Genomic DNA, 24,254 nt, shown 5'->3' with positions numbered 1-24,254 from the left:
TGTAGTCCCAGGTACACCGGAGGCTGAGGCAGGAGAATGGCGTGAACCCGGGAGGCAGAGCTTGCAGTGAGCCGAGATCCGGCCACTGCACTCCAGCCTGGGCGACAGAGCGAGACTCTGTCTCAAAAAAAAAGAAAAAGAAAAAGAAAAAGAAATGCAAAAGACACGGAATAGGTAAAACAATTTTGTAAAAGAGGAAAAAAGTTCGATGATTCACGTAAGTTTTATCAATTTCAAAACTTATAAAATTACAGTAAAGAAGAGTGTGGTAATGGCCAAGGATGAACAAATAGATCAATGGAAAAAAAAATAGCAAGTCCTGATAGACCCACACAAATAGGATCAATTGATTTTTTTAACTTTTTATCCTGTGAAGAGGCTGGGCACAGTGACTCACGCCTGTAATCCCAGCACTTTGAGAGGCGGAGGCGGGCGGATCACCTGTGGTCAAGAGTTTGAGACTAGCCTGGCCAACATGGCAAAACCCCGTCTCTACTAAAAATACAAAAATTAGCCGGGCGTGGTGGCGGGCGCCTTTAATGCCAGCTGCTTGGGAGACTGAGGCAGAAGAATCGCTTGAATTCGGGAAGCGGAGGTTGCAGTGAGCCAAGATTACACCATTGTACTCCAGCCTAGGCAATGAGAGTGAAACTCTGTCTCAAAAAACAAACAAACAAACAAAACAAACCACAAACCTTTTTATCCTGCGAAGTAATTATAGATTCACAGGAAGTTGCAAAGATAATTATAGATTAATAGGAAGTTACCAAGGCAGTACAGAGAGGTCCTAGGCACCTTCCACCCTCAATGGTTACATCTTACATAATTACAGTACAATACCAAGACCAGGAATTTGATATGCTTATAATGTATGTGTAGCTCTGTCATTTTCCCACATATGTTGTTTCCTGTACCCACCAAGACAAGCAAGATGCAAAACTGTCCATCGCCACAAAGACCTCCCGTGTGCCGCACCTTTCGGTCAACTCCCACCCCAACATCCCTCCGTGAACTCCGGCAAACACTAATCTGATTTTTTCACAAAGGTGCAAAGGTAATTCAATGGAGAAATAATTCTATTTAGACAAATGGTGCTGAAACAATCGGACATTCATATGTAAAAATAAGAACCTTCATCCATACCTATGAAAGTAGCCAGAATCAAAACAGAGTCACTAGTATTAAAAAATAAATAAATAGGCCGGGCGCAGTAGCTCACGCCTGTAACCCCAGCATTTTGGGAGGCCGAGGCGGGCAGATCACGAGGTCAGGAGTTCCAGACCAGCCTGATCCACGCCTGTAATCCCAGCATTTTGGGAGGCCGAGGCGGGCAGATCACGAGGTCAGGAGTTCCAGATCAGCCTGACCAACATGGTGAAACCCTGTCTCTACTAAAAATACAAAAATTAGCATGGCGTGGTGGCACATGCCTGTAATCCCATCTACTCGGGAGGCTGAAGCAGGAGAATCGCTTGAACCCAGGAGGCGGAGGTTGCAGTGAGCCAAGACCGCACCATTGCGCTCCAACCTGGGTGACAAGAGTCTTAAAAAAAAATAAATAATAAACCTAACAAATAGGCCAGGGAAGACTGCAAAGAAAGGGTTCTCACACTTGTATGCCTGACAACAAAACTATCACAAAAGACTTCAAAAACCACAGCCTTGCACACAGGCCATTGCAACATTTAACTGCCTGTCCAATTTCCGATTGGCATCACTCTTGTTATTGATCTTTGTAGCCAGAAATAATGATCTCAAAACAATTATGTAATGCTCCTCAAGTTCCCCTTAAAAACCTTTGTCTCACTCTACCTTCCTGAATAAGCACATAGTTTACTATGACACACACATTCCCATTTCAATGCCCTATTCCTGAATAAATATTGTTTTCTTTTAGACAGCCTCTCCCTGTCTGTTATTTAGGCTGACATATCTCACATCTTATATGAAAATTAACTCAAAATGGATCATAGATGTAAACATGAAACATTAAACTTGGAAGAAAATGTAGAAGAAAACTGTGGTATAATAAGAAATTTATTTAGACTTTATCCCTGGTTCCTGGTATAGAGTTCCTAAAATCCTTATAATGTCTTAAGTGTTAGGAGTATCTTTTGTTGTTTATAAGGGGCCCGTTTGGTCACACCTGAGTTTACACTAATGAGGTGACTCAGGCTGGGAACCCTAGATAGCTGCTGGGCAGAGCTGGTTTCCAGAAAAAAACAAGTGATTATAGTTTGGAATTTTCAGCCCCACTCACTGACCTCTAGGAAGGAGAGGATTAAGCTCTATAAAAACTCTAGAACAAGGAGATTTGAGGAGCTCCCATGTTGGTGAATACACCAAGGTATTGGAAGGGTGGTATGCTGGAGAGAGCTGGGAAGCTCTGTGCACCCCACATACCTTGCCATATGCATCTCATTCATCTGGCTGTTCCTGAGTTGTATACTTTATAATAAACCAGTAAACATAAGTAAAGTGTTTCCCTAAGTTCTGTGAGTCATTCTAGCAAATTATAGAACCCCAGGAAGAGGCTGTCGGAACCCCCCCAATCCATAGCTGGTAGGTCAGAAGTATAGGACGCCCAGACTTAAAATTAGCATTAGCATCTGAAGTGGGGACAGTCTTGAGGGAATGAGCCCTTAACTTGTGGGATCTGATGATAACTTCAGTGTCTGAATTGAGTTGTAGAACACCTGATTGGTGTCTAGACAGTTGGAGAACTGCTTGGTGTGGGGGAAAAAAAAAAAAAAAAAAAACCCACACATTAGGTGTCAGAAGTGTTGTCTGAGTAGAGAAAGTGTTTTCTCAGAGAAATTTTAGGAGAAATCTTTGGGTTAGGCGAAGAGTTCTGTGATATCACACCAAAAGCATAACCCATAAAAGAAAAGCTGATAAGCTGGACTTCATCCAAATTAAACATTTGCTCTGCAAAAGACACTGTTTAGAGAACGAAAATCCAACCTAAAAACTCAGAGAAAATATTTGCAAGTCATATATCTGACAGTGACTTATATCCAGAACATATAAAGAACTCTCAAAACCCAACAATGAGAGAAAAAAAAAAACCCAATTAAAAAAGGGCAAAAGATTTGAACAGAAGCATCACCAAAGAACATACACAGATGGAAAATAAACACATGAAAAGAGACTCAATATCATGAATCATTAGGAAATAGCAAATTAAAACCACAGTGAGATACCACAACATGCCTACTAAATGACTAATTAGAAAAAAATACCCTCGTTTTTGAAAAGGTGGTAAGAGTATGAAGTAGCTGGAATTCACATACATTGCTGGTGGGAATGCAAAATGATAGAGCCACTTCGCCAAAACGGTTTGGCAGTTTCTTTTAAAGTTAAACATAAACCTACTCTGTGGCCCAGCAAAAACATGTATGTGAATGTTTATAGCAGCTTTATTCTTTTTTTTTTTTTTTTTTTTTTTTTTTGAGATGGCGTCTTGCTCTGTCACCCAGGCTGGAGTGCAGTGGCATGATCTCAGCTCATTGCAACCTCCACCTCAGCAATTCTCCTGCCTCAGCCTCCAAAGTAGCCAGGACTACATCCACCCCTCACCATGCTCAGCTAATTTTTATATTTTTAGTAGAGATGGGGTTTCACCAATTTGGCCAGGCTGGTCTCAAACTCCTGACTCAAGTGATCCACCCACCTCAGCCTCTCAAAGTTTTGGGATTACAGGTGTGAGCCACCATGTTTGGCTGCAGCTTTATTCTTAATCCCTAAAAACTAGAAACAACTCAACTGTTTTTTCCTGGTGAATGGTGAATGGATAAACTGGCACCTCTACAATGTGAGATAATATTCAGCAATGAAAGGAACGAACTATAGACATACCAAGCAACATGGATGAACCCCAGCTGTTTTACGCTACGTGAAAGAAGTTAGACTCCAGGGCTACTCAGTATACACAGTCATATGTCACTTAATGATAGAGATCAATTCTGAGAAAATCGCCATTAGGCAATTTCGTTGCTGCTCAGTCGTAAAGTGCACTTCCACAAACCCAGATGGTACAGCCTGCTACACTCCTGGGCTAACTGCTTGTACAGCATGTTACTGCACTGAATACTGTAGGCAAGTATAACACAATGGGAAGTATTTCTGCATCTAAACATATCTAAACATAGAAAAGGGGCCAGGGGCGGTGGCTCATGTGTGTAATCCCAACACTTTGGGAGGCTGATACAGGAGGATCGTTTGAGCCCAAGAGTTTAAGGCCAGCGTGGGCAATACAGGGAAACCCCTGCCTCTACAAAAAATAAATTAAAAAAAAAAAAAATCAGCTGGGCATGGTAGTGTGCACCTGTAGTCCCAGCTACTCAAGAGGCTGAGGTGGGAGGATAGCTTGAGCCCCAGAGTTTGAGGTTACAGTGAGTCATGATCACGCCACTGCACTCCTGCCCAGGTGACAGAGCAAGACCCTGTCCCCAAAAAAAAAAAAAAGGGAGGCCGAGGTGGGTGGATCACTAGGTCAGGAGATTGAGACCATCCTGGCTAACACGGTGAAACCCCGTTTCTACTAAAAATACAAAAAGAAATTAGCCGGGCGTGGTGGCGGGCGCCTGTAGTCCCAGCTACTCGGGAGGCTGAGGCAGGAGAATGGCGTGAACCCAGAGGCGGAGCTTGCAGTGAGCTGAGATGAGGCCACTGCACTCCAGCCTGGGCGACACAGTGAGACTCTGCCTCAAAAAAAAAAAAAAAAAAAAAAATTTAAAAAAGTACAGTAAAAATACAGTTTTATAATTTTATGGGACCATCGTTGTATATGTGGTCCATTGTTGACCAAAACGTTGTTATGCAGCACATGGCTGGAATTGCATTTGTATCACTCTCTGCAAAAAGTAAAACTGTAAGGATGGAGAGCCAATCAGTGGCTGCCAGGGATTAGGGATGGGGAGAGGGGCTGGCTACAAAGCGGCACAGTGAGGAAGTTTTGCGTGGTGATGAGACCGTTCTGTATCTTGATTGTGGTGACTGAATAACGCCGTGCATTTGTCAAACTTCATAGAACTGTACACCAAAGAGAGTGAATTTTACCTGATGTAAATTTAAAAATTTCAAAAATAAACGAGAGGCAGTTTCCCCACATATTTTTTTCTTCTTTTAATCTTTACAGGATAGAAAATTTTAGAAAGTTTTTATATTCTATATAGTGAAGAAAAAAAGCAGAATAATTCTAATCATCAAACCCACAGGACACACTGAGCATGTAAAACTGGCCTTAAAACATTTTTTCTGTGTTTTCTTGGATTCTGTTTTTGTCTATCTGGCATCCTGTCATCACAGGTCAATTACATGAGCCACATTTTCTTATTTTCTGTACTCTTGAGGCTCCAGCATTTGTGGCCTCCATGATTAGGAAGAGACTGCCCCACCACCCCCACCCCAGGGCTAACCACTTCTTAGAGACTGTGAAGGGGTTAGCTGGGAGCAGGTCTTTCATATGCAAAACAACCAGTCTCAAATCCAAATCCCCAACCACCGCCTTATCAAACTCTCACACACCAGGCCAATGTTCACCTTGCCCTAAGTCATCCCAGGGCCAGGTACCAAGTAACAAAGGGACAACCCTTATACCCCAAAGACTGCAGGAGTTATTCTAACTAGTCCGTACTAAATCCTGCCTTGCTTTGCCTGCAGAAACTCCAGTAAACACTCTGGCCTAGACTTTCCTCTGCCTCCTTCTTCTGCCTCCTGACCAAAGCTTGGTGCTTCCCCAGTGGCCCATGTGGTGTGAGGTGACCCCGACCTCTGGGACATGTGAATATAATAAACTTCTTCCTTCCAAACCTGTCTCTTCATGTGGCCCCACCAACTTTACCATACATGCATATTCTTGGAACAATTGTTAAAAGCTAAAAATGTCGTGTTTCTTTTCCTTTTCTGTATACATTTGTGTTCTTATCTATAGATGCTTAAAACCGTTATTTCAAAGAAATACATGGTTTTTTAACTGCACAAGAAGCATTTCCTGTATTGTGACACAAACTCCATTTTAAGCAACCAGTTTCCACGATCATAGCCTCTTCAGGAGTTTTACAAGACTGCCTTGGTGACTTCACATTAACTGTTTTGTGGGGCTGCTATGAGTACAGCTGTTCCAGAATAGGGAAGTGCCTGGCCAGCAACAGGGACTCAGAAACCATCTACTGGGAGGCCAAGGTGGGAGGATGACTTGAGCCCAGGAGGTTGAGGCTGCAGTGAGTCCTGACGGTGCCACTGCACTCCAGCCTGGGTGACAGAGCAAGACACTGTCTCAAACAAAACGAAACAAAAACCAAAACCATTTACTACATCAAAGTACTTCCCCTCCATAGATAAAGGTAGAGGGAGGATGTCACTTGACTACAATTACATCCTTGGCCCACCTGATTCCTACACCAGTCAGGCAAAATAAACTCCTTTCCCCGCAACATGTGAAAATATAATTATCTATCTAGAAATGACCAGGAAGATGTTATAATATAAGAGAGGCTAGGAAGCTACAAAGTAAAGTGCTAATATCACAACCACATTTTAAAAATAAAGAAGACAAACTGACAGTTTGAACTGTCATTGAGAAGGCAACATATATTTCGAAGTTAGATTTCATCAAGCTTGGTGACTTCAGACTCTGCCATTTCTGGAGCATCAGCGCTACCAGGGAGTGTGACCTTGTGCTTCAGGTGAAATAGTAACTTACGGGGTGAACTTGCATTAAAGAATGCCCTACTCAATGTACCCAGGGTTTGGGTGACTGAGAGCATTTTCAAAAGTTGATTTTAGGTTTAAAATCAAAAGCAAGACAGGTAGGGAATCAACCTACACTACCACAAATAGAGGTAGCTAAAGTCAGAGTATTGAGATAAAGTAGATGTTCAGTCCCTCCTAGGTATAGATGCACCATGTGAAAAGGAGGGCATAAGTCACAAATGTATCTGTGTACATATAAGCATGCCTAGATCATATGTATAATACGTATAAAACACATGTGTTTTATGTGCAATCAGGGAAATATGCATGACGTTTGGTCAAATGCTCAGTTCCAATTCCAAACGTTTTTGAGTGGCAAGAAGAATTGATGACTCTTCATTTCTGAAGGGGAGGCACGAAGGGACTCATGAGGATGATGACAAGTCATTGGCTTCTTGTTGGTCTCCATCTCTTTCCAAACATCAACAGTTACTCACGTTAGGAAAACTGAGCAAAGAACTCAGGCCTTACATTTTCCTTAAACACTCAAGTATTTTTAAAATGAGTATTTAAAATAGAGTGGGAAATTCATTTTGAGTTTGGCTAATCCCCAAAGTAGAAAAGAAATGATTTTCAGAAATCTGATTATTCATATAAGACAGAACCCAAACAAGGAAAATAAGAGTGGGAAAGGAAAGAGAAAAATGAGAAAAATTCCTTGTCTAAGATGGCAAGTCTTCACTGAGATGGGTTAACCATTCTTTCAGAGTAATTTTATTTATTTATTTATTCATTTATTCATTGATTTATTTATTTATTGAGACAGGCTCTTGCTCTGTCGCCCAGGTTGGAGTGCAGTGGTGCGATCTTGGCTCACTGCAACCTCTGCCTCCTGGGTTCAAGCAATTCTCCTGCCTCAGCCCCCGCAAGTAGCTGGGACTACAGGTGCATGCCACCACGCCCGACTAATTTTTGTATTTTTAGTAGAGACAGGGTTTTGCCATGTTGGCTAGGCTGGTCTTGGACTCCTGACCTCAGATGATCCGCCCACCTCAGCCGCCCAAAATGTTGGGATTATAGGCGTGAGCCATGGTGTCCGGCCCTCTTTCAGAGTAATTTTAATTAAAGCTATTTTTTGTTAATTTTGAATGGATAATATTTATAGATAGTAATAAATTTGAACAGAAAAAGTCTATCTAAATAGAAAAATCCTCCCCCTTCCCACTTACCCCCAGCCATCTAGGTGGAGATCCAGAAGGCAACCAGTTTAACCAGCTTCTTGTATATCTTGTGTATCCTTCTCAAGATGATCTATGCACAATCATATATATGGCCCTCTTATTTTATCCGAATGGGAATCTACTGGATATACTGTTCTCCCCTTGACTTTACCCTCACTTAAATACACATCTTACATGGACTGAAATTTAAGGTATCAGTATGAACTTGTGATTTCTAGAATATTTGTAATTACAAATATGTACATGTATATGTGCATATACATGCATATATTTACAGCTGCTGTCTGCTGAAAGAGCCTACAAACAAAGATACCAAGTAGTAATAGCACATCTTGCATCCAGATCTTGGACTCTAATACTTTTCAACACCAAAAGGAACCAGGGCTCTTGAGAGAAATGGCTGGTAACAAAGCTGGATCAGAGCATGCCTGAGAGGGGCCTAGATGATCACATTAGGCCAGAAAGTAAGGAAGTGCCAAAAAAAAAAAAAAACATGATAGGGACATGTCACAAGGACACAAGAGTCAGCTTGAAGGGGTTCCCGCTGGCCAAATCTGGGACAGCTGGAGCACCACAATAATTGAGAGCAGCAATGAATTACAAACCACTGAAAAACTAAGAATCCAAAACTATAATATACAAATAGGGGAGAAGGGAAAGCTGTAGCTTACAGTAAAATACCATCATTTACTGATTAGTAAATGATGAGAGTGCTGGAGTTGAAAAACCATTATTTTGCAACCAATAAATAAAGGTTGTTTCAGGCAAGAATCTTCGATGGATATTAAAGAGAGATTGGACTTTTTAGAGGAGCAGATATTTGCATGATCTTAAAGTGTCTCTGCAAAGATTATTAGTTGCGAGGGAAAGAATCTATTTAATATTTGGGAAAGTGGACAACACTTTGACTAGGGGATCAAAATTCACATCACCAATAGGGGACAGACGAGCACCGTGGGCTTCCAGGCAATACTCCGAGAAGGACATGTATCACTTAAGTAGCATAAAAGACGAAGAAAGGGCTGGATGCAGTGGCTCACTTGTAATCCCAGCACTTTGGGAGGCCAAGGTGGTTGGATCACCTGAGGTCAGGAGTTCGAGACCAGCCTGACCAACATGGTGAAACCCCGTCTCCACTAAAAAAAAATACAAAAATTATCTGGGCGTAATGGCAGGCGCCTGTAATCCCAGCTACCCAGGAGGCTGAGGCAGGAGAATTACTTGAACTTGGGGGGCAGAGGTTGCAGTGAGCCAAGATCACGCCATTGCACTCCAGCCTGGGCAACAGAGCAAAACTCCATCTCAAAAAAAAAGATATGGAACACTTCCTAGAAAGTTCCTTTTGTCTCCTTCCAACTAGTCTCCACCACCCTCATTCCTAACAGCAGCCACTGTTTTGATTTTCTGTCACAACATAGTTTTGCCTATTCTTGAACTTTTTCTAAAAGGAATCATAATCATACTGCTTAATGTCTAGCTTCTTTCTCTCAAGAGAATATGTTTGAAATGTATCCATGTTATTGAACGTATCAGTACTTCACTCCTTTTTATTGCTTAATAGTATTACATTATATAAATGTGCCACAACTTATATATACTTCTCCGTTGACCAGCTGATGGACATTCCTGTGTGTGTCTTTTTGTGAATTTGTGTTTTCATTTCTCCTGGTTGGGTCATAGGTTAGGTGTATGTTTTTTTTTTTTTTTTTTTTTTTTTTTTTTTTTGAGACTGAGTCTGGCTCTGTCGCCCAGGCTGGAGTGCGGTGGCTGGATCTCAGCTCACTGCAAGCTCCGCCTCCCGGGTTTACGCCATTCTCCTGCCTCAGCCTCCCGAGTAGCTGGGACCACAGGCGCCCGCCACTTCGCCCGGCTAGTTTTTTGTATTTTTTAGTAGAGACGGGGTTTCACTGTGTTAGCCAGGATGGTCTCGATCTCCTGACCTCGTGATCCGCCCGTCTCGGCCTCCCAAAGTGCTGGGATTACAGGCTTGAGCCACCGCGCCCGGCCAGGTGTATGTTTACTTTTAAAGAAACTATCAGTCGGGCACAGTGGCTCACGCCTGTAATCCTAGCACTTTGGGAGGCTGAAGCGGGTGGATTACTTGAGGTCAGAAGTTCAAGACCGGCCTGGCCAACATGGTAAAACCACATCTCTACTGAAAATACAAAAATTAGCTGGGCGTGGTGGTGGGCACCTGTAATCCCAGCTACTTGGGAGGCTGAGGCAGGAGAATGACTTGAACGCAGGAGGTGGAGGTTGCAGTGAGCTGAAATTGCACCACTGCACTCCAGCCTGGGCAACAGAGCAAGACTCCATCTCAAAAAAAAAAAAAAAAAAAAAAGGAAGAAAAAAAGAAACTATCAGCTGTTTCCATTGTGGTTGCACCGTAACTTACCACTTTTATTGGCTACAAAGTACACTGATTGGGTAGATAATTATTTATTTAACCAGTCCCCTATTGTCAAGCATTAAGTTATTCTCAATCTTTTACCTTTATAAACAGCTTAATAATAAACATTGCTGTCTAAGCAGCTTTGTCCAGATGTGTGAAAATATCTATAGAATAACTCTACAGGTGGGTAAAAGAGGGTGTACCTTTGAATTTTCTATAAATACTGATAATTAATCCTTCACATTGCTCATTACCAACTCCATTCCTACCAGCAAATTATAAGAGTGCTTGTTTTCTCATATCTGTTTGCCAAAGTTATAGGTAAAATTTTTAATCTTCTAGTTTTGTTTTTTTCTTCTGAGAATCACAATGTTGACTTTTTACTTTAGTTTCCTGTATTTATGTCACCCCTATATTTCAGATCTGTGTTTTGTTTCACCTGTACAATTTAGCTTCCTCCCAAGTCCCTTTCTATCATTTTAGACACCACCTTCAGACGAATTTTACCATGTCACTCCCCAGCTAGAAAACCTTCCCTGGCGCCTGGTGTGGTGGCTCACGCCTGTAATCCCAACACTCTGGGAGGCCGAGGTGGGTGGATCACCCGAGGTCAGGAGTTCAAGACCAGCCTGACCAACACGGTAAAACCCCGTCTCTACTAAAAATACAAAAATTAGCCAAGTGTGGTAGTGCATGCCTGTCATCCCAGCTACTAGAGAGGCTGAGGCAGGAGAATCACTTGAACCCAGGAGGCGGAGGTTATGGTGAGCTGAGATTGCGTCATTGTACTCCAGCCCGGGTGACAAGAGAGAAACTCTGTCTCAAAAAAAAAAAAGAAAAGAAAAAAGAAAATCTTCCCTGGATCCCCACTGTCTACTGAATAAAATCCAAACCCTGCATCTTCACACTGACGATCTAGTCCATGTTTCTTACTCTTTCCTCCAAAAGATTACTGTTTTTGTGCTCCAACACAAATGAAGCTTCCCATGGGCCTCCATCCAGTGTGTACTTCCCGCCTTTATGCCTTCACACATATGGTTCCCTCAGCCCAGAAAACCCTTTTCTCCCTCTCTACCTGTTGAATCTTACCTTGCCCAGAAACCCTGCCCAAATGCCATCTTTGCCAGATGCCCTAACCAAATGAGACAAGATGAAAGGTCAAGCTTACCGGCACTTTCTTTTTCAATTCATTTCGATAGTATTTAATGCCAATGTCAGTAAACGTCCTCTGGATAAAGCGAGATGGACGAAGGATGAATATAAGCTGTAAGTTTCCTGGAAATGCCACCTGCAAGCATCAGGAAAAGTGTCAGGAGGAGAGAGAAAATGTCATATCCATTACCAGGGTCTACGTTGGTCTCCCCTTACCCAAGATCAAGACCACTGAAGGAAAAGTTAAAATGAATGCCATGATGTAAATCTCACCAGATTTCAGGGCTGAAAGAGACCTTAGAGGTCAGATAAGCCTAACCCCTCCTGAAAAACCAAAGCTAACCAAACGAGCAAGCAAAAATGTTTTCTGATTATAAAAATCATTCATATTATTTATAGAAAAATTGGGAAATTAATAAAAGTATACATTAGAAAGTGAAAACTCACCCATGGGTTTTCACAGCCATACTTAATATTTCCATCTGTTTACTTATAGGATGTTTTCTTTGTTTAAATATCTTTATCATGGCTCATATTATTAAAATATTTTGTAACTGGCCTTTTCACTTAATGTTATACCATAGGCTTTTATTCCTGTTATTAATAAATTCTTTGGAAATATTATTCTTTATGGGTGTACAATTTATTTAACCAATCCCTTATTGTTAATCATTTAGGCTTTTTGATAATTTTACTATTGTAAATAATGCTGATATGAACATCTTTATCCACATCTTGGAATATTTTCTGAGGCTAGAATCGTAGAATAATTACTGAATCAAAGAGTTAGTATTTTAAGTATTCTTGATGTATATTACTGCTAAGTTGCTTTCAGAAAGTATTGCCCTCATCTTAAGGCAAGGTTCTGAGCAATGAGATAGCCCAGGTTCATGTAATTGCTTAGGGGCAAACTTAGGAACCCAGGTCTCCATGGGAACTGCCACGGCTTTCCATTCTTCCAGTGGTTCCCCCAAAGCAACCTCCTATGGCGCTTCTTTTTTTTTTTTTTAAATCTAAATCAGGTCTTTACTCCAGACTATTTGATTCACTAGGACTGGGATGAAATCTAGGTATCAGTATTTTCAACGAGCACGTGAAGAGGTTCTGGCAGGTAGCCAGATTTGGGGATCCCTGCACTATAGCATGTTTTACATATAAAATGATCAATGTAATTCTGGAACAAATTAGGCTCAGATACTAGATTACTCATGTGTTATGTATGGACCCTGGAAAGCCAGAACTCTCTAGAGGCCAGACTGGAATAGTCATGGGCATCAATCATGGCTGCAGTTATCCCAAAGATAAATCCTACATCCAAAACTAAACTAAAGGGAGAAAACAATCCATGCAGTGATGGGAGGACTGCATCCCTTCCCCATCTTTGAATGCAAGCTCCTAACAGAAGAACCTCGCCCTTTGTTGTCCCAAGACGGAAAGTATTGACTGAGGCATAATTTGTGAATTTGGATGAGGCTCTAGAGCAATCTGACAGGGACTCTGTGTGTGTGCATGTTTGCATGTGTGACTCCTTCTGCAAGCAGGTTTAAGTGAGGTTTCAAATGTCCCTCTCCTGTCCTGCTTTACCACACTACCACATCCATCCTCTTTAGCCAGTCCCAACTGCTCCAGAGGGGCTATGCTCAGGTAAAAATGTTGACTTAGCTGGCCCTAAGGTGTCTCTGCTTGTGGCAGAGTTCACAAGTCTGAGGTCCCTACAGAGGAAGGACACATCTACTTGCTGAAAACAACAAATAGGGTTCAAAAGCAGACTATAAGCAAAAGGAGGCCAATCCAAGGTGATATAATTTAATGCAAATGCAAGCACACCTCCCACCATGCTACTTAAATATCATTGGGTCTGTTTTTGCCATTGTCTTTCTAACATATGAATAAATAATTTGGCTAGGTGCAGTGGCTCAAGCCTGTAATCCTAACACTTTGGGAGGCCGAGGTGCGCAGATCACTTGAGGTCAGGAGTTCGAGACCAGCCTGGCCAACATGGTGAAACCCTGTCTCTACTAAAAATACAAAAACTAGCCAAGCGTGGTGGTGCATGCCTGTAATCCCAGCTGCTTGGGAGGCTGAGGCAGGAGAATCGCTTGAACCCGGGAGGCAGAGGTTGCAGTCAGCTGAGATCGCACCACTGCACTCCAGCCTGGTTGACACAGTGAGACACTGTCTTAATAATAATAACAATAATAATAATAATAATAATAATAATAATACTGAGATAAAGACTGTCTTAAATTGAATTGCCCCCAAAGCAAATCCTCGGACACGGATTGGTGCAGGTATTTTGTCGGGGAAGTGATTCCAGGAAGCTCGAATGAGGGAATGCTAAGGAAGACAACAATGAATAGAGTGGCAATGTCTCAATGAGGTGATTACTACGGTAGGCAAAGGGGGCTGAGACTCTCTGGGATACTGTGTGGAACACACCTCAGAATTGCCCCACTGCGGGTCTGGAAACTGGGGTGTTTATCTTCCAAATCCTCTAACTCAATGGTCGCAGGTTACCCCTGGGACATTCACTTTCCAGTACTCCCCACCTGCCCCTCTTCAGTGACCGGAGAAGTCAGTAGGTAGAGAGACTTAGGAAGTCTTTGACATGCTCAGAATTGTGTGCAGGTGACCTGCAGATGGCAGAGGAGATAGGGATGTGACATAACAGCACCTGTTACAAAGATCTTCCCAAAATTTGACATAAAATAATTGCCTTTTCCCTAGGACTTTGATATGAAATAGTTGAACAGACAACTTAAATGACTTTTATAATAAAAGCACAAAAATAAATATTTACGGCTATTCGTGTCAAGGACGCCTTTACAGAGCTCCACTTGTCTCTTCGTCTGTCGATAACAACAACGAATCCAATGCTGGCAGCCTCCACACTGCAAAGAAGGGTGGTCAGTGTCAGAGATTAGACCCATATGCTCCATGTGGCTCCCACAGCAGAATACACCCTGGAGCCTCCACAGCACTCCAGGCTCACGGTGTAAACACCCTGCACAGCACAACCAACTCCCTCTCCCAGTCTGAGCCTGGGAATCTTAACAAAATGGATACTTTGTCTATCAGACCCACTTAAGGACTGCATTTCTGGCTGGCAAATGCATGAAACACCAAAGGAACACATGTGTTCAAGCCCAAAGGAATATGCACGTGTCAGGTGAGCATCACATATCCCCAGTGTAGGCAGAGGACCTCGAGGTTGAGCTCTGCCATCCTTCCACTCCGAAAGCAAACATTCATAGAGCTATCAGTATAGTAACATGCTCAGCTATGAGGCTCGAGAGCAATCTGAGAGGGAGTAAAGAGAGAGGTGTTCCGAATTAATACATGTCAGTGGGAAAAGCAACCCCGTCGCAGTGCCTGGCTATAAATAGGTCAAGACACCATATGCTTGAGAAGACATCATTATCACTAAGACCAAAAGGAAGCTGTTTGGTCCCCTCTCAAGTCCTCACGAAATTCTCACAGAATCCTTCGAAAGTAGAATTCTAAAAGTGAAAACATTTTTCTTATCTCCTTTGGGAAGAAGAATGGTACAGAGAAAAGAGCAAGGGCTTTGGAGCCTGGTTCAAACCCTAGTGTTGCCACTTACTAGCAGTGACTTACTAGCAGAGTTCACCTAACTCTGCTAAAATTCGGTGCTCTTCTCTGTAAAATGAGAATCATATTACCAGTAATAAGATGGTTAAAAGCACAGATTCTGGAACCAACTTGACTAGATTTGAATTCTGAATTCTATTGTGTGTGCTTTTGGGGGGTTGAGTGGTAGTTACTTAACCCCTGTAGTTTCTCGGACTCTTCGTTTGTAAAGCAGAAATAATAAAATAGTATCTATCTATGAGGTTGATATGAGGATCAAATGTGTGTGTGTGTGTGTGTGTGTGTGTACACATATATGTACAAACATGCAAAATGCTCAGAACAATGCCTGACACTTGGTAATGCTGTATAAGAACTAGCTATTATTCTTTCTTTCTTTTCTCCACTTCTATTATGTCTTATGTGCTTGTCACAGAGATAAAAAGAGATATAGTACATGATAAGTAGTTGGCCTAGAGTAAACCTTCAGTAACTCTCTAATATTGGGTGAAAGGTGGGCTCTACCCTACAAAAGTGTGTACATGTGAATGAGGCAGAAGGTCTAAGCAAAACCTGCAAGAAAACATACGTAGCTAATCTCAGTTAAGCATCACTGGGTTAATCGATTCTCACAGCCCCATACTGACCCAGGTTAGCTTGCTGAAAACTCATTTTAAAAGTGAAAGTGAAATAAGGACATTTGCAGGCAACTAGAGGTGAGAGAATTTATTGTCATTAGACATACACTTGAAGAAATATAGATTCAGCTGATGTTTAGGAAGACTTTCACTCCTACCAAAAACAAATAAAACACTGGTGAAGTTAAAAGCTCATATTTTTCCTTAAACATGGGAGAACTCTGAAGACAAAGAAATATAAATGAACAAATTCCAGAGAGACTTAAGACCTTCCATAGAGAGCAAATACTAAAGGAGACCTTTATATAAAGTGGTGGTTGCCTATTCTGGGAATAGGCAGGCAAATGAATGAATCTGAAGGGAAATAATCCAACATGATAACTTGATTTTCTTTTTTTTTTTTTGAGACGAGTCTCACTTTGTCACCCAGGCTGGAGCGTAGTGGCACCATCTTGGCTCACTGCAAACTCCACCTCCCAGGTGCAAGTGATTCTCCTGCCTCAGCCTCCTGAGTAGCTGGGATTACAGGCATGCACCACGACACCCGGCTAATTTTTCTATTTTTAGTAGAGACAGATTTCACCATGTTGTTTAGGCTGGTCTCAAACTCCTGACCTCAGGCAATCCACCCACCTCAGCCTCCCAAAGTGCAGGGATTACAGGTGTGAGCCACCGCACCTGGCCCAGCATAGTAACTTGAATCTGCAAGAAGGAATGAAGAGTTATGTAAACATTAAATATGTGAATATATAGTGTATACATAGTATTATCAACTATTTTTTTATTTCTCTGAAGACTACTGACTAATCAAAGTAAAAGTAACAAAGTATTATTATAAAATAAATGACGTCACAACAATAGCATGAAGAATGGAATGGAGTAAGTAAAATTACTTTTACTTATTATTAGCCAGGTGCAGTAGCTCATACCTATAATCCCAGCAACTTAGGAGGCCAAGGCGGGAGGATCGCTTGGGCTCAGGAGTTCAAGGCCAGCCTGAGCAATATAGCAAGACACTATCTCCACTAAAATTTAAAAAATTAGCCAGGCATGGTGGTATGTACCCATAGTCTCAGTTCCTCAATAGGCTGTTGTGGGAGGATTGCTTGAGCCCAACAGATAGACTGGGCTCAAAACAAAAACAAAAACAAAAACCCCCAAAAAACAAAGTACTATTAAAACTAGTATTGGGTGAAATTAAACTATACTATTTATGTTGTATATAAAGTGGTATGAAATTAATCCCAGGTAGATTGTGCTAATTTAAAAACACATACTGTGACATTAGGAAATAATTGCTAAAAACTCAATAAAGGAGATAAACAGAATACTGAAAATATTTGAATAATTCAAAAGAAGGCAGGAAAGGAGAAATAAGGGAACAAGTCAGAGATGGGCAGATTAAAACCCAACCATCTTAATAATCACATTAATTGGAAATGGCCTATAACACTCCATTTAAAATGCAAATAGCCAATGCAAAAACATACCAAAATGTAAAGACCATCGACACTATGAAGAAACTGCATCAACTAACGTGCAAAATAACCAGCTAGCATCAGAATGACAGGATCAAATTCACACATAACAATATTAACCTTAAACATAAATGGGCTAAATGCCCCAATTAAAAGACACAGACTGGCAAATTGGATAAAAAGTCAAGATCCATTGGTGTGCTGTATTCAGGATACCCATCTCACGTGCAAAGACACACATAGGCTTAAAATAAAGGGATGGAGTAATATTTACCACACAAAAGGAAAGAAAAAAAAGGCAGGGGTTGCAATCCTAGTCTCTGATAAAACAGACTTTAAACCAACTAAGATCAAAAAAGACAAAGAAGGGCATTGCCTAATGGTAAAGGGATCAATGCAACAAGAAGAGCTAACTATCCTAAATATATATGCACCCAATACAGGTGCACCCAGATTCATAAAGCAAGTCCTTAGAGACTTACAAAGAGACTTAGACTCCCAAACAATAATACTGAGAGACTTTAACACCCTACTGTCAATATTAGATGGAGACAGAAAATTAACAAGGATATTCAGACTTGAACTCAGCTCTGGACCAAGAAGACCTAATAGACATCTACAGAACTCTCCACCCCAAATCAACAGAATATACATTCTTCTCAGCACCACATAGCACTTATTCTAAAATTGACCACATAATTGGAAGTAAAACATTCCTCAGCAAATGTAACAGAATGGAAATCATAACAAATAGTCTCTCACACCACAGTGCAATCAAATTAGAACTCAAGATTAAGAAACTCACGCAAAACTGCACAACTACATGGAATTTGAACTATCTGCTCCTGAATGACTACTGGGTACATAAAGAAATGAAGGCAGAAATAAAGATGTTCTTTGAAACCAATGAGAACAAAGACACAATGTACCAGAATCTCTGGGACACAGCTAAAGCAGTATTTAGACGGAAATTTGTAGCATTAAATGCCCATACAAGAAAGCAGGAAAGATATAAAATCAACACCCTAACATCACAATTAAAAGAACTAGAGAAGCAAGAGCAAACAAATTCAAAAGTTAGCAGAAGACAAGAAATAACTAAGATCAGAGCAGAACTGAAGGAGATAGAGACCTGAAGAACCCTTCAAGAAATCAGTGAACCCAGAAGTTGGTTTTGTGAAAAGATTAACAAAATAGATAGACTGCTAGCCAGACTAATAAAGAAGAAAAGAGAGAAGAATCAAGTAGACACAATAAAAAGTGATAAAGGGGATATCACCATTGATCCCACAGAAATACAAACTACCATCAGAGAATACTATAAACAACTCTATGCAAATAAACTAGAAAATCTAGAAGAAATGGATAAATTCCTGCACACAAACACCCTCCCAAGACTAAACCAGGAAGAAGTTGAATCCCTGAATAGATCAATAACAAGCTCTAAAATTGAGGCAGTAATTAATAGACTACCAACCAAAAGAAGCCCAGGACCAGATAGATTCACAGCCAAATTCTACCAGAGGTACAAAGAGGAGCTAGTACCATTCCTTCTGAAACTATTCCAAACGATAGAAAAAGAGGGACTCTTCCCTAGCTCATTTTATGAGGCCAGCATCATCCTGATACCAAAATCTGGCAGAGACACAACAAAAAAAGAAAATTTCAGGCCAATATCCCTGATGAACATCAATGTAAAAATCCTCAATAAAACACTGGCAATCGAAACCCAGCAGCACATCAAAAACTTATCCACCACGATCAAGTCGGCTTCATCCCTGGGATGCGTTCAACATATACAAATCAATAAATGTAATCCATCACATAAACAGAACCAAAGACAAAAACCACATGATTATCTCAATAGATGCAGAAAAGGCCTTCGATAAAATTCAATACCCTTCATGCTAAAAACACTCAATAAACTAGGTATTGATGGAACATATCTCAAAATAATAAGAGCTATTTATGACAAACCCACAGCCAATATCATACCAAATGGGCAAAGCTGGAAGCATTCCCTTTGAAAACCGGCACAAGACAAGGACGCCCTCTCTCACCACTCCTATTCAACATAGTATTGGAAGTTCTCACCAGAGCAATCAGGCAAGAGAAAGAAATAGAGTGTATTCAAATAGGAAGAGAGGACATCAAATTGTCTCTGTTTGCAGATGACATGATTGTATATTTAGAAAACTCCATGGTCTCTGCCCAAAAGCCCCTTAAGCTGATAAGCAACTTCAGCAAAGTCTCAGGATACAAAATCAGTGTGCAAAAATCATAAGCATTTCTATTCACCAATAATAGACAGAGAGCCAAATCACGAGTGAACTCCCATTCATGATTGCTACAAAGAGAATAAAGCACCTAGAAATACAATTTATAAGGGATGTGAAGGACCTCTTCAAGGAGAACTACAAACCACGGCTCAAGGAAATAAGAGAGGACACAAACAAATGGAAAAACATTCCATACTCATGAATAGGAAGACTTAATATCATGAAAATGGCCATACTGCCCAAAGTAATTTATAGATTCAATGCTATTCCCATCAAGCTACCATTGACTTTCTTCACAGAATTAGAAAAAATTACTTTATATTTCATATGGAACCAAAAAAGAGCCCATAGAGCTAAGACAATCCTAGCCAAAACAAAGTTGAAGGCATCATGCTACCTGACTTCAAACTATATTACAAGGCTACAGTAACCAAAACAGCATGGTACTAGTACTACAATAGATACATGGACCAATGGAACAGAACAGAGGCCTCAGAAATAATGCTACACATCTACAACCATCTGATCTTTGACAAACCTAACAAAAACAAAGCAATGGGGAAAGGATTCTCTATTTAATAAATGATGTTGAGAAAACTAGCTAGCCATATGCAGAAAACTGAAACTGGACCCCTTCCTTATGCCTTATACAAAAAAATAACCCAAGGTGGATTAAAGGCTTAAACAGAAGACCTAAAACCATAAAACCCCTAGAAGAAAACCTAGGCAATGCCATTCAGGACATAGGCATGGGCAAGGACTTCATGACGAAAATACCAAAAGCAATTGCAACAAAAGTCAAAATTGACAAATGGGATCTAATTAAACTAAACAGCTTCAGCACAGCAAAAGAAACTACCATCAGAGTGAAGCGGCAACCCACAGAATGGGAGAAAATTTTTGCAATCTATCCATCTGACAAAGGGCTAATATCCAGAATCTACAAGGAACTTAAACAAATTTACAAGAAAAAAACAACCGCATCAAAAAGTGGGTGAAGGATATGAACAGACACTTCTCAAAAGAAGACATTTATGTGGTCAACAAACATATGAAAAAAATGCTAATCATCACTGGTCATTAGAGAAATGCAAATCAAATCCACAATGAGATACCATCTCACACCAGTTAGAATGGCAATCATTAAAAAGTCAGGAAACAACAGATGCTGGAGAGGATGTGGAGAAAGAGGAACGCTTTTACACTGTTGGTAGGAGTGTAAATTTGTTCAATCATTGTGGAAGACAGTGTGGCAACTCCTCAAGAATCTAGAACCAGAAATACCATTTGACCTAGCAATCCCATTACCGGGTATACACCCAAAGGATTATAAATCATTCTACTATAAAGACACATGCACACATATGTTTACTGCAGCACTGTTACAATAGTAAAGATTTGGAACCAACCGAAATGCCCATCAATGATAGACTGGATAAAGAAAATGTGGTACATATATACCATAGAACACTATGCAGCCATGAAAAAGAATGAGTTCATGGTCCTTGCAAGGATATAGATGGAGCTGGAAACCATCATTCTCAGCAAATTAACACAGGAACAGAAAACCAAACACCGCATGTTCTCACTCATAAATGGGAGTTGAACAATGAGAGCACCTAGACACAGGGAGGGGAACATCACACAGTGGGACCTATCAGCAGGTGGGGGGGTGAGGAGAGGGAGAGAATTAGGACAAATACCTAGTGTAGATGATGGGTTGATGGGTGTAGCAAACCACCATGGCACATGTATACCTATGGAAAAAACCTGCTCGTTCTGCACATGTATCCCAAAACTTAAAGTATAATAAATAAATAAATAAATATTTAAAAAGGCAAATAGAGACAGAGTAAATACACTGCTTACAAAAGATACACTTTTGTGTATCAGGACAGAGTTAGATTGAAAGAACAGGGTAGTAAAACATACACCATGCTATCACTAGTCATAAGAAAGCCAATGTGGCTATGTTAATATTTTTCAAAGTAGTATTTATGACAAGGAGTATTGGCAGAGATAAATTATTCATAAATATAAAAGGGCCAATTTATCAGGAACACATAAAAATCCTAAATGTCTAAGCGTGCAATAACATTGCCCCAAAGACACTAAGCAAAAATGGGTAGAACTAAAAGAAAAACAGATAAATCCACAAAGTTTGAGATTCTAGTATTCCTCTCTCAGTAACTGATAGAACAAGCAGTCAAAAATTAGTAAGAACATAGACCTGACTTGGAAGAACGCAACATCTAGCAACGCAGAAGATATTCTTTTCAAATGCTCATGGAATGTTTAACAAAATAGACCATTGTCTGGGTCATAAAGCAAGTATCAACACTTTTTTTTTTTTTTTTTTGACAAGAACGAGACATTTATTTCAAGATTTCAGGGGAGACCACCAGGTATCTAAGGCTAGGCCCCAGAAGAGAGACAGCAGGGTGAGCTGGAAGCCCTGGATTCAAGTTCTGGCCTGCTGTTTCTGTGTGCCACATCTCAGGACAGGTCATGCATCCTTTTGAGTCTCTTATTATTATTACTATTATTATTATTATACTTTAAGTTCTAGGATACATGTGCACAACGTGCAGGTTTGTTACATATGTATACATGTGCCATGTTGATGTGCTGCATCCATTAACTCGTCATTTACATTAGGTGTATCTCCTAATGCTATCCCTCCCCCCTCCCCACTCCCACAATAGGCCCTGGTGTGTGATGTTCCCCTTCGTGTGTCCAAGTGATCTCGTTGTTCAATTCCCACCTATGAGTGAGAACATGCGGTGTTTGGTTTTCTGTTCTTGAGATAGTTTGCTGAGAATGATGGTTTCCAGCTGCATTCATGTCCCTGCAAAGGACACGAACTCATCCTTTTTTACGGCTGCATAGTATTCCATGGTGTATATATCCCACATTTTCTTAATCTAGTCTGTCACTGATGGACATTTGGGTTGGTTCCAAGTCTTTGCTATTATGAATAGTGCCACAATAAACATACGTGTGCATGTTTCTTTATAGCAGCAGAATTTATAATCCTTTGGGTATATACCCAGTAATGGGATGGCTGGGTCAAATGGTATTTCTAGTTCTATATCCTTGAGGAATCGCTACACTGTTTTCCACAATGGTTGAACTAGTTTACAGTCCCACCAACAGTGTAAAAGTGTTCCTATTTCTCCACATCTTCTCCAGCACCTGTTGTTTCCTGACTTTTTAATGATTGCCATTCTAACTGGTGTGAGATGTTATCTCATAGCGGTTTTGATTTGCATTTCTCTGATGGCAAGTCATGATGAGCATTTTTTCATGTGTCTGTTGGTTGCATAAATGTCTTCTTTTGAGAAGTGTCTGTTCATATTCTTTGCCCACTTTTTGATGGGGTTGTTTGTTTTTTTCTTGTAAATTTGTTTGATTCTTTGTAGGTTCTAGATATTAGCCCTTTGTCAGATGAGTAGATTGCAAAAATTTTCTCCCATTCTGTAGGTTGCCTGTTCACTCTGATGGTAGTTTCTTTTGCTGCGCAGAAGCTCTTTAGATTAATTAGATCCCATTTGTCAATTTTGGCTTTTGTTGCCATTGCTTTTGGTGTTTTAGACATGAAGTCCTTGCCCATGCCTATGTCCTAAACGGTATTTCCTAGGTTTTCTTCTAGGGTTTTCATGGTTTTAGGTCTAACAGTTAAGTCTCTAATCCATCTTGAATTAATTTTCATATAAGGAGTAAGGAAAGGATCCAGTTTCAGCTTTCTACTTATGGCTAGCCAATTTTCCCAGCACCATTTATTAAATAGGGAATCCTTTCCCCATTGTTTTTGTCAGGTTTGTCAAAGATCAGATGACTGTAGATGTGTGGTATTATTTCTGAGGGCTCTGTTCTGTTCCATTGGTCTATATCTCTGTTTTGGTACCAGTACCATGCTGTTTTGGTTACTGTAGCCTTGTAGTATAGTTTGAAGTCAGGTAGCATGATGCCTCCAGCTTTGTTCTTTTGGCTTAGGACTGTCTTGGCAATGCGGGCTCTTTTTTGGTGCCATATGAACTTTAAAGTAGTTTTTTTCCAATTCTGTGAAGAAAGTCATTGGTAGCTTAATGGGGATGGCACTGAATCTATAAATTACCCTGGGCAGTATGGCCATTTTCACGATATTGATTCTTCCTATTCATGAGCATGGTATGTTCTTCCATTTGTTTGTGTCCTCTTTTATTTCACTGAGCAGTGGTTTGTAGTTCTTCTTGAAGAGGTCCTTCACATCCCTTGTAAGTTGGATTTCTAGGTATTTTATTCTCTTTGAAGCAATTGTGAATGGGAGTTCATTCATGATTTGGCTCTCTGTTTGTCTGTTATTGGTGTATAAGAATGCTTGTGACTTTTGCACATTGATTTTGTATCCTGAGACTTTGCTCAAGTTGCTTATCAGCTTAAGGAGATTTTGGGCTGAGACAATGGGGTTTTCTAAATATACAATCATGTCATCTGCAAACAGGGACAATTTGACTTCTTCTTTTCCTAACTGAATACCCTTTATTTCCTTCTCTTGCCTGATTGTCCTAGCCAGAACTTCCAACACTATGTTGAATAGGAGTGGTGAGAAAGGGCATCCCTGTCTTGTGCCAGATTTCAAAGGGAATGCTTCCAGTTTTTGCCCATTCAGTATGATATTGGCTGTGGGTTTGTCATAAATAGTTCTTATTATTTTGAGATATGTTCCATCAATACCAAATTTATTTAGAGTGTTTAGCTCGAAGGGTTGTTGAATTTTGTCAAAGGCCTTTTCTGCATCTATTGAG

General features: G+C 40.5%; 1 protein-coding gene across 2 annotated transcripts in view; it reads right to left on the bottom strand.

The window, feature by feature from the left end:
* The window catches only part of MCF2L2 (MCF.2 cell line derived transforming sequence-like 2), a 251,075-nt gene that overhangs the window by 141,325 nt on the left and 85,496 nt on the right, over positions 1 to 24,254 (bottom strand). For both annotated transcript variants that reach the window (XM_025377532.1, XM_025377531.1), the window contains exons 4-5: positions 14,282 to 14,372; positions 11,498 to 11,617 (exon numbers count right to left, since the gene is read on the bottom strand). In XM_025377532.1, the coding sequence (XP_025233317.1) occupies positions 11,498 to 11,617; positions 14,282 to 14,372 (211 nt within the window). The remainder of the gene's footprint in view (positions 1 to 11,497; positions 11,618 to 14,281; positions 14,373 to 24,254) is intronic.

This window comes from Theropithecus gelada, chromosome 2 (genome assembly GCF_003255815.1).
Source record: "Theropithecus gelada isolate Dixy chromosome 2, Tgel_1.0, whole genome shotgun sequence".
Taxonomy (NCBI): domain Eukaryota; kingdom Metazoa; phylum Chordata; class Mammalia; order Primates; family Cercopithecidae; genus Theropithecus; species Theropithecus gelada.
Note: the sequence above shows the minus strand (reverse complement) of the source record. Positions and strands in the feature narration are given on the sequence as shown.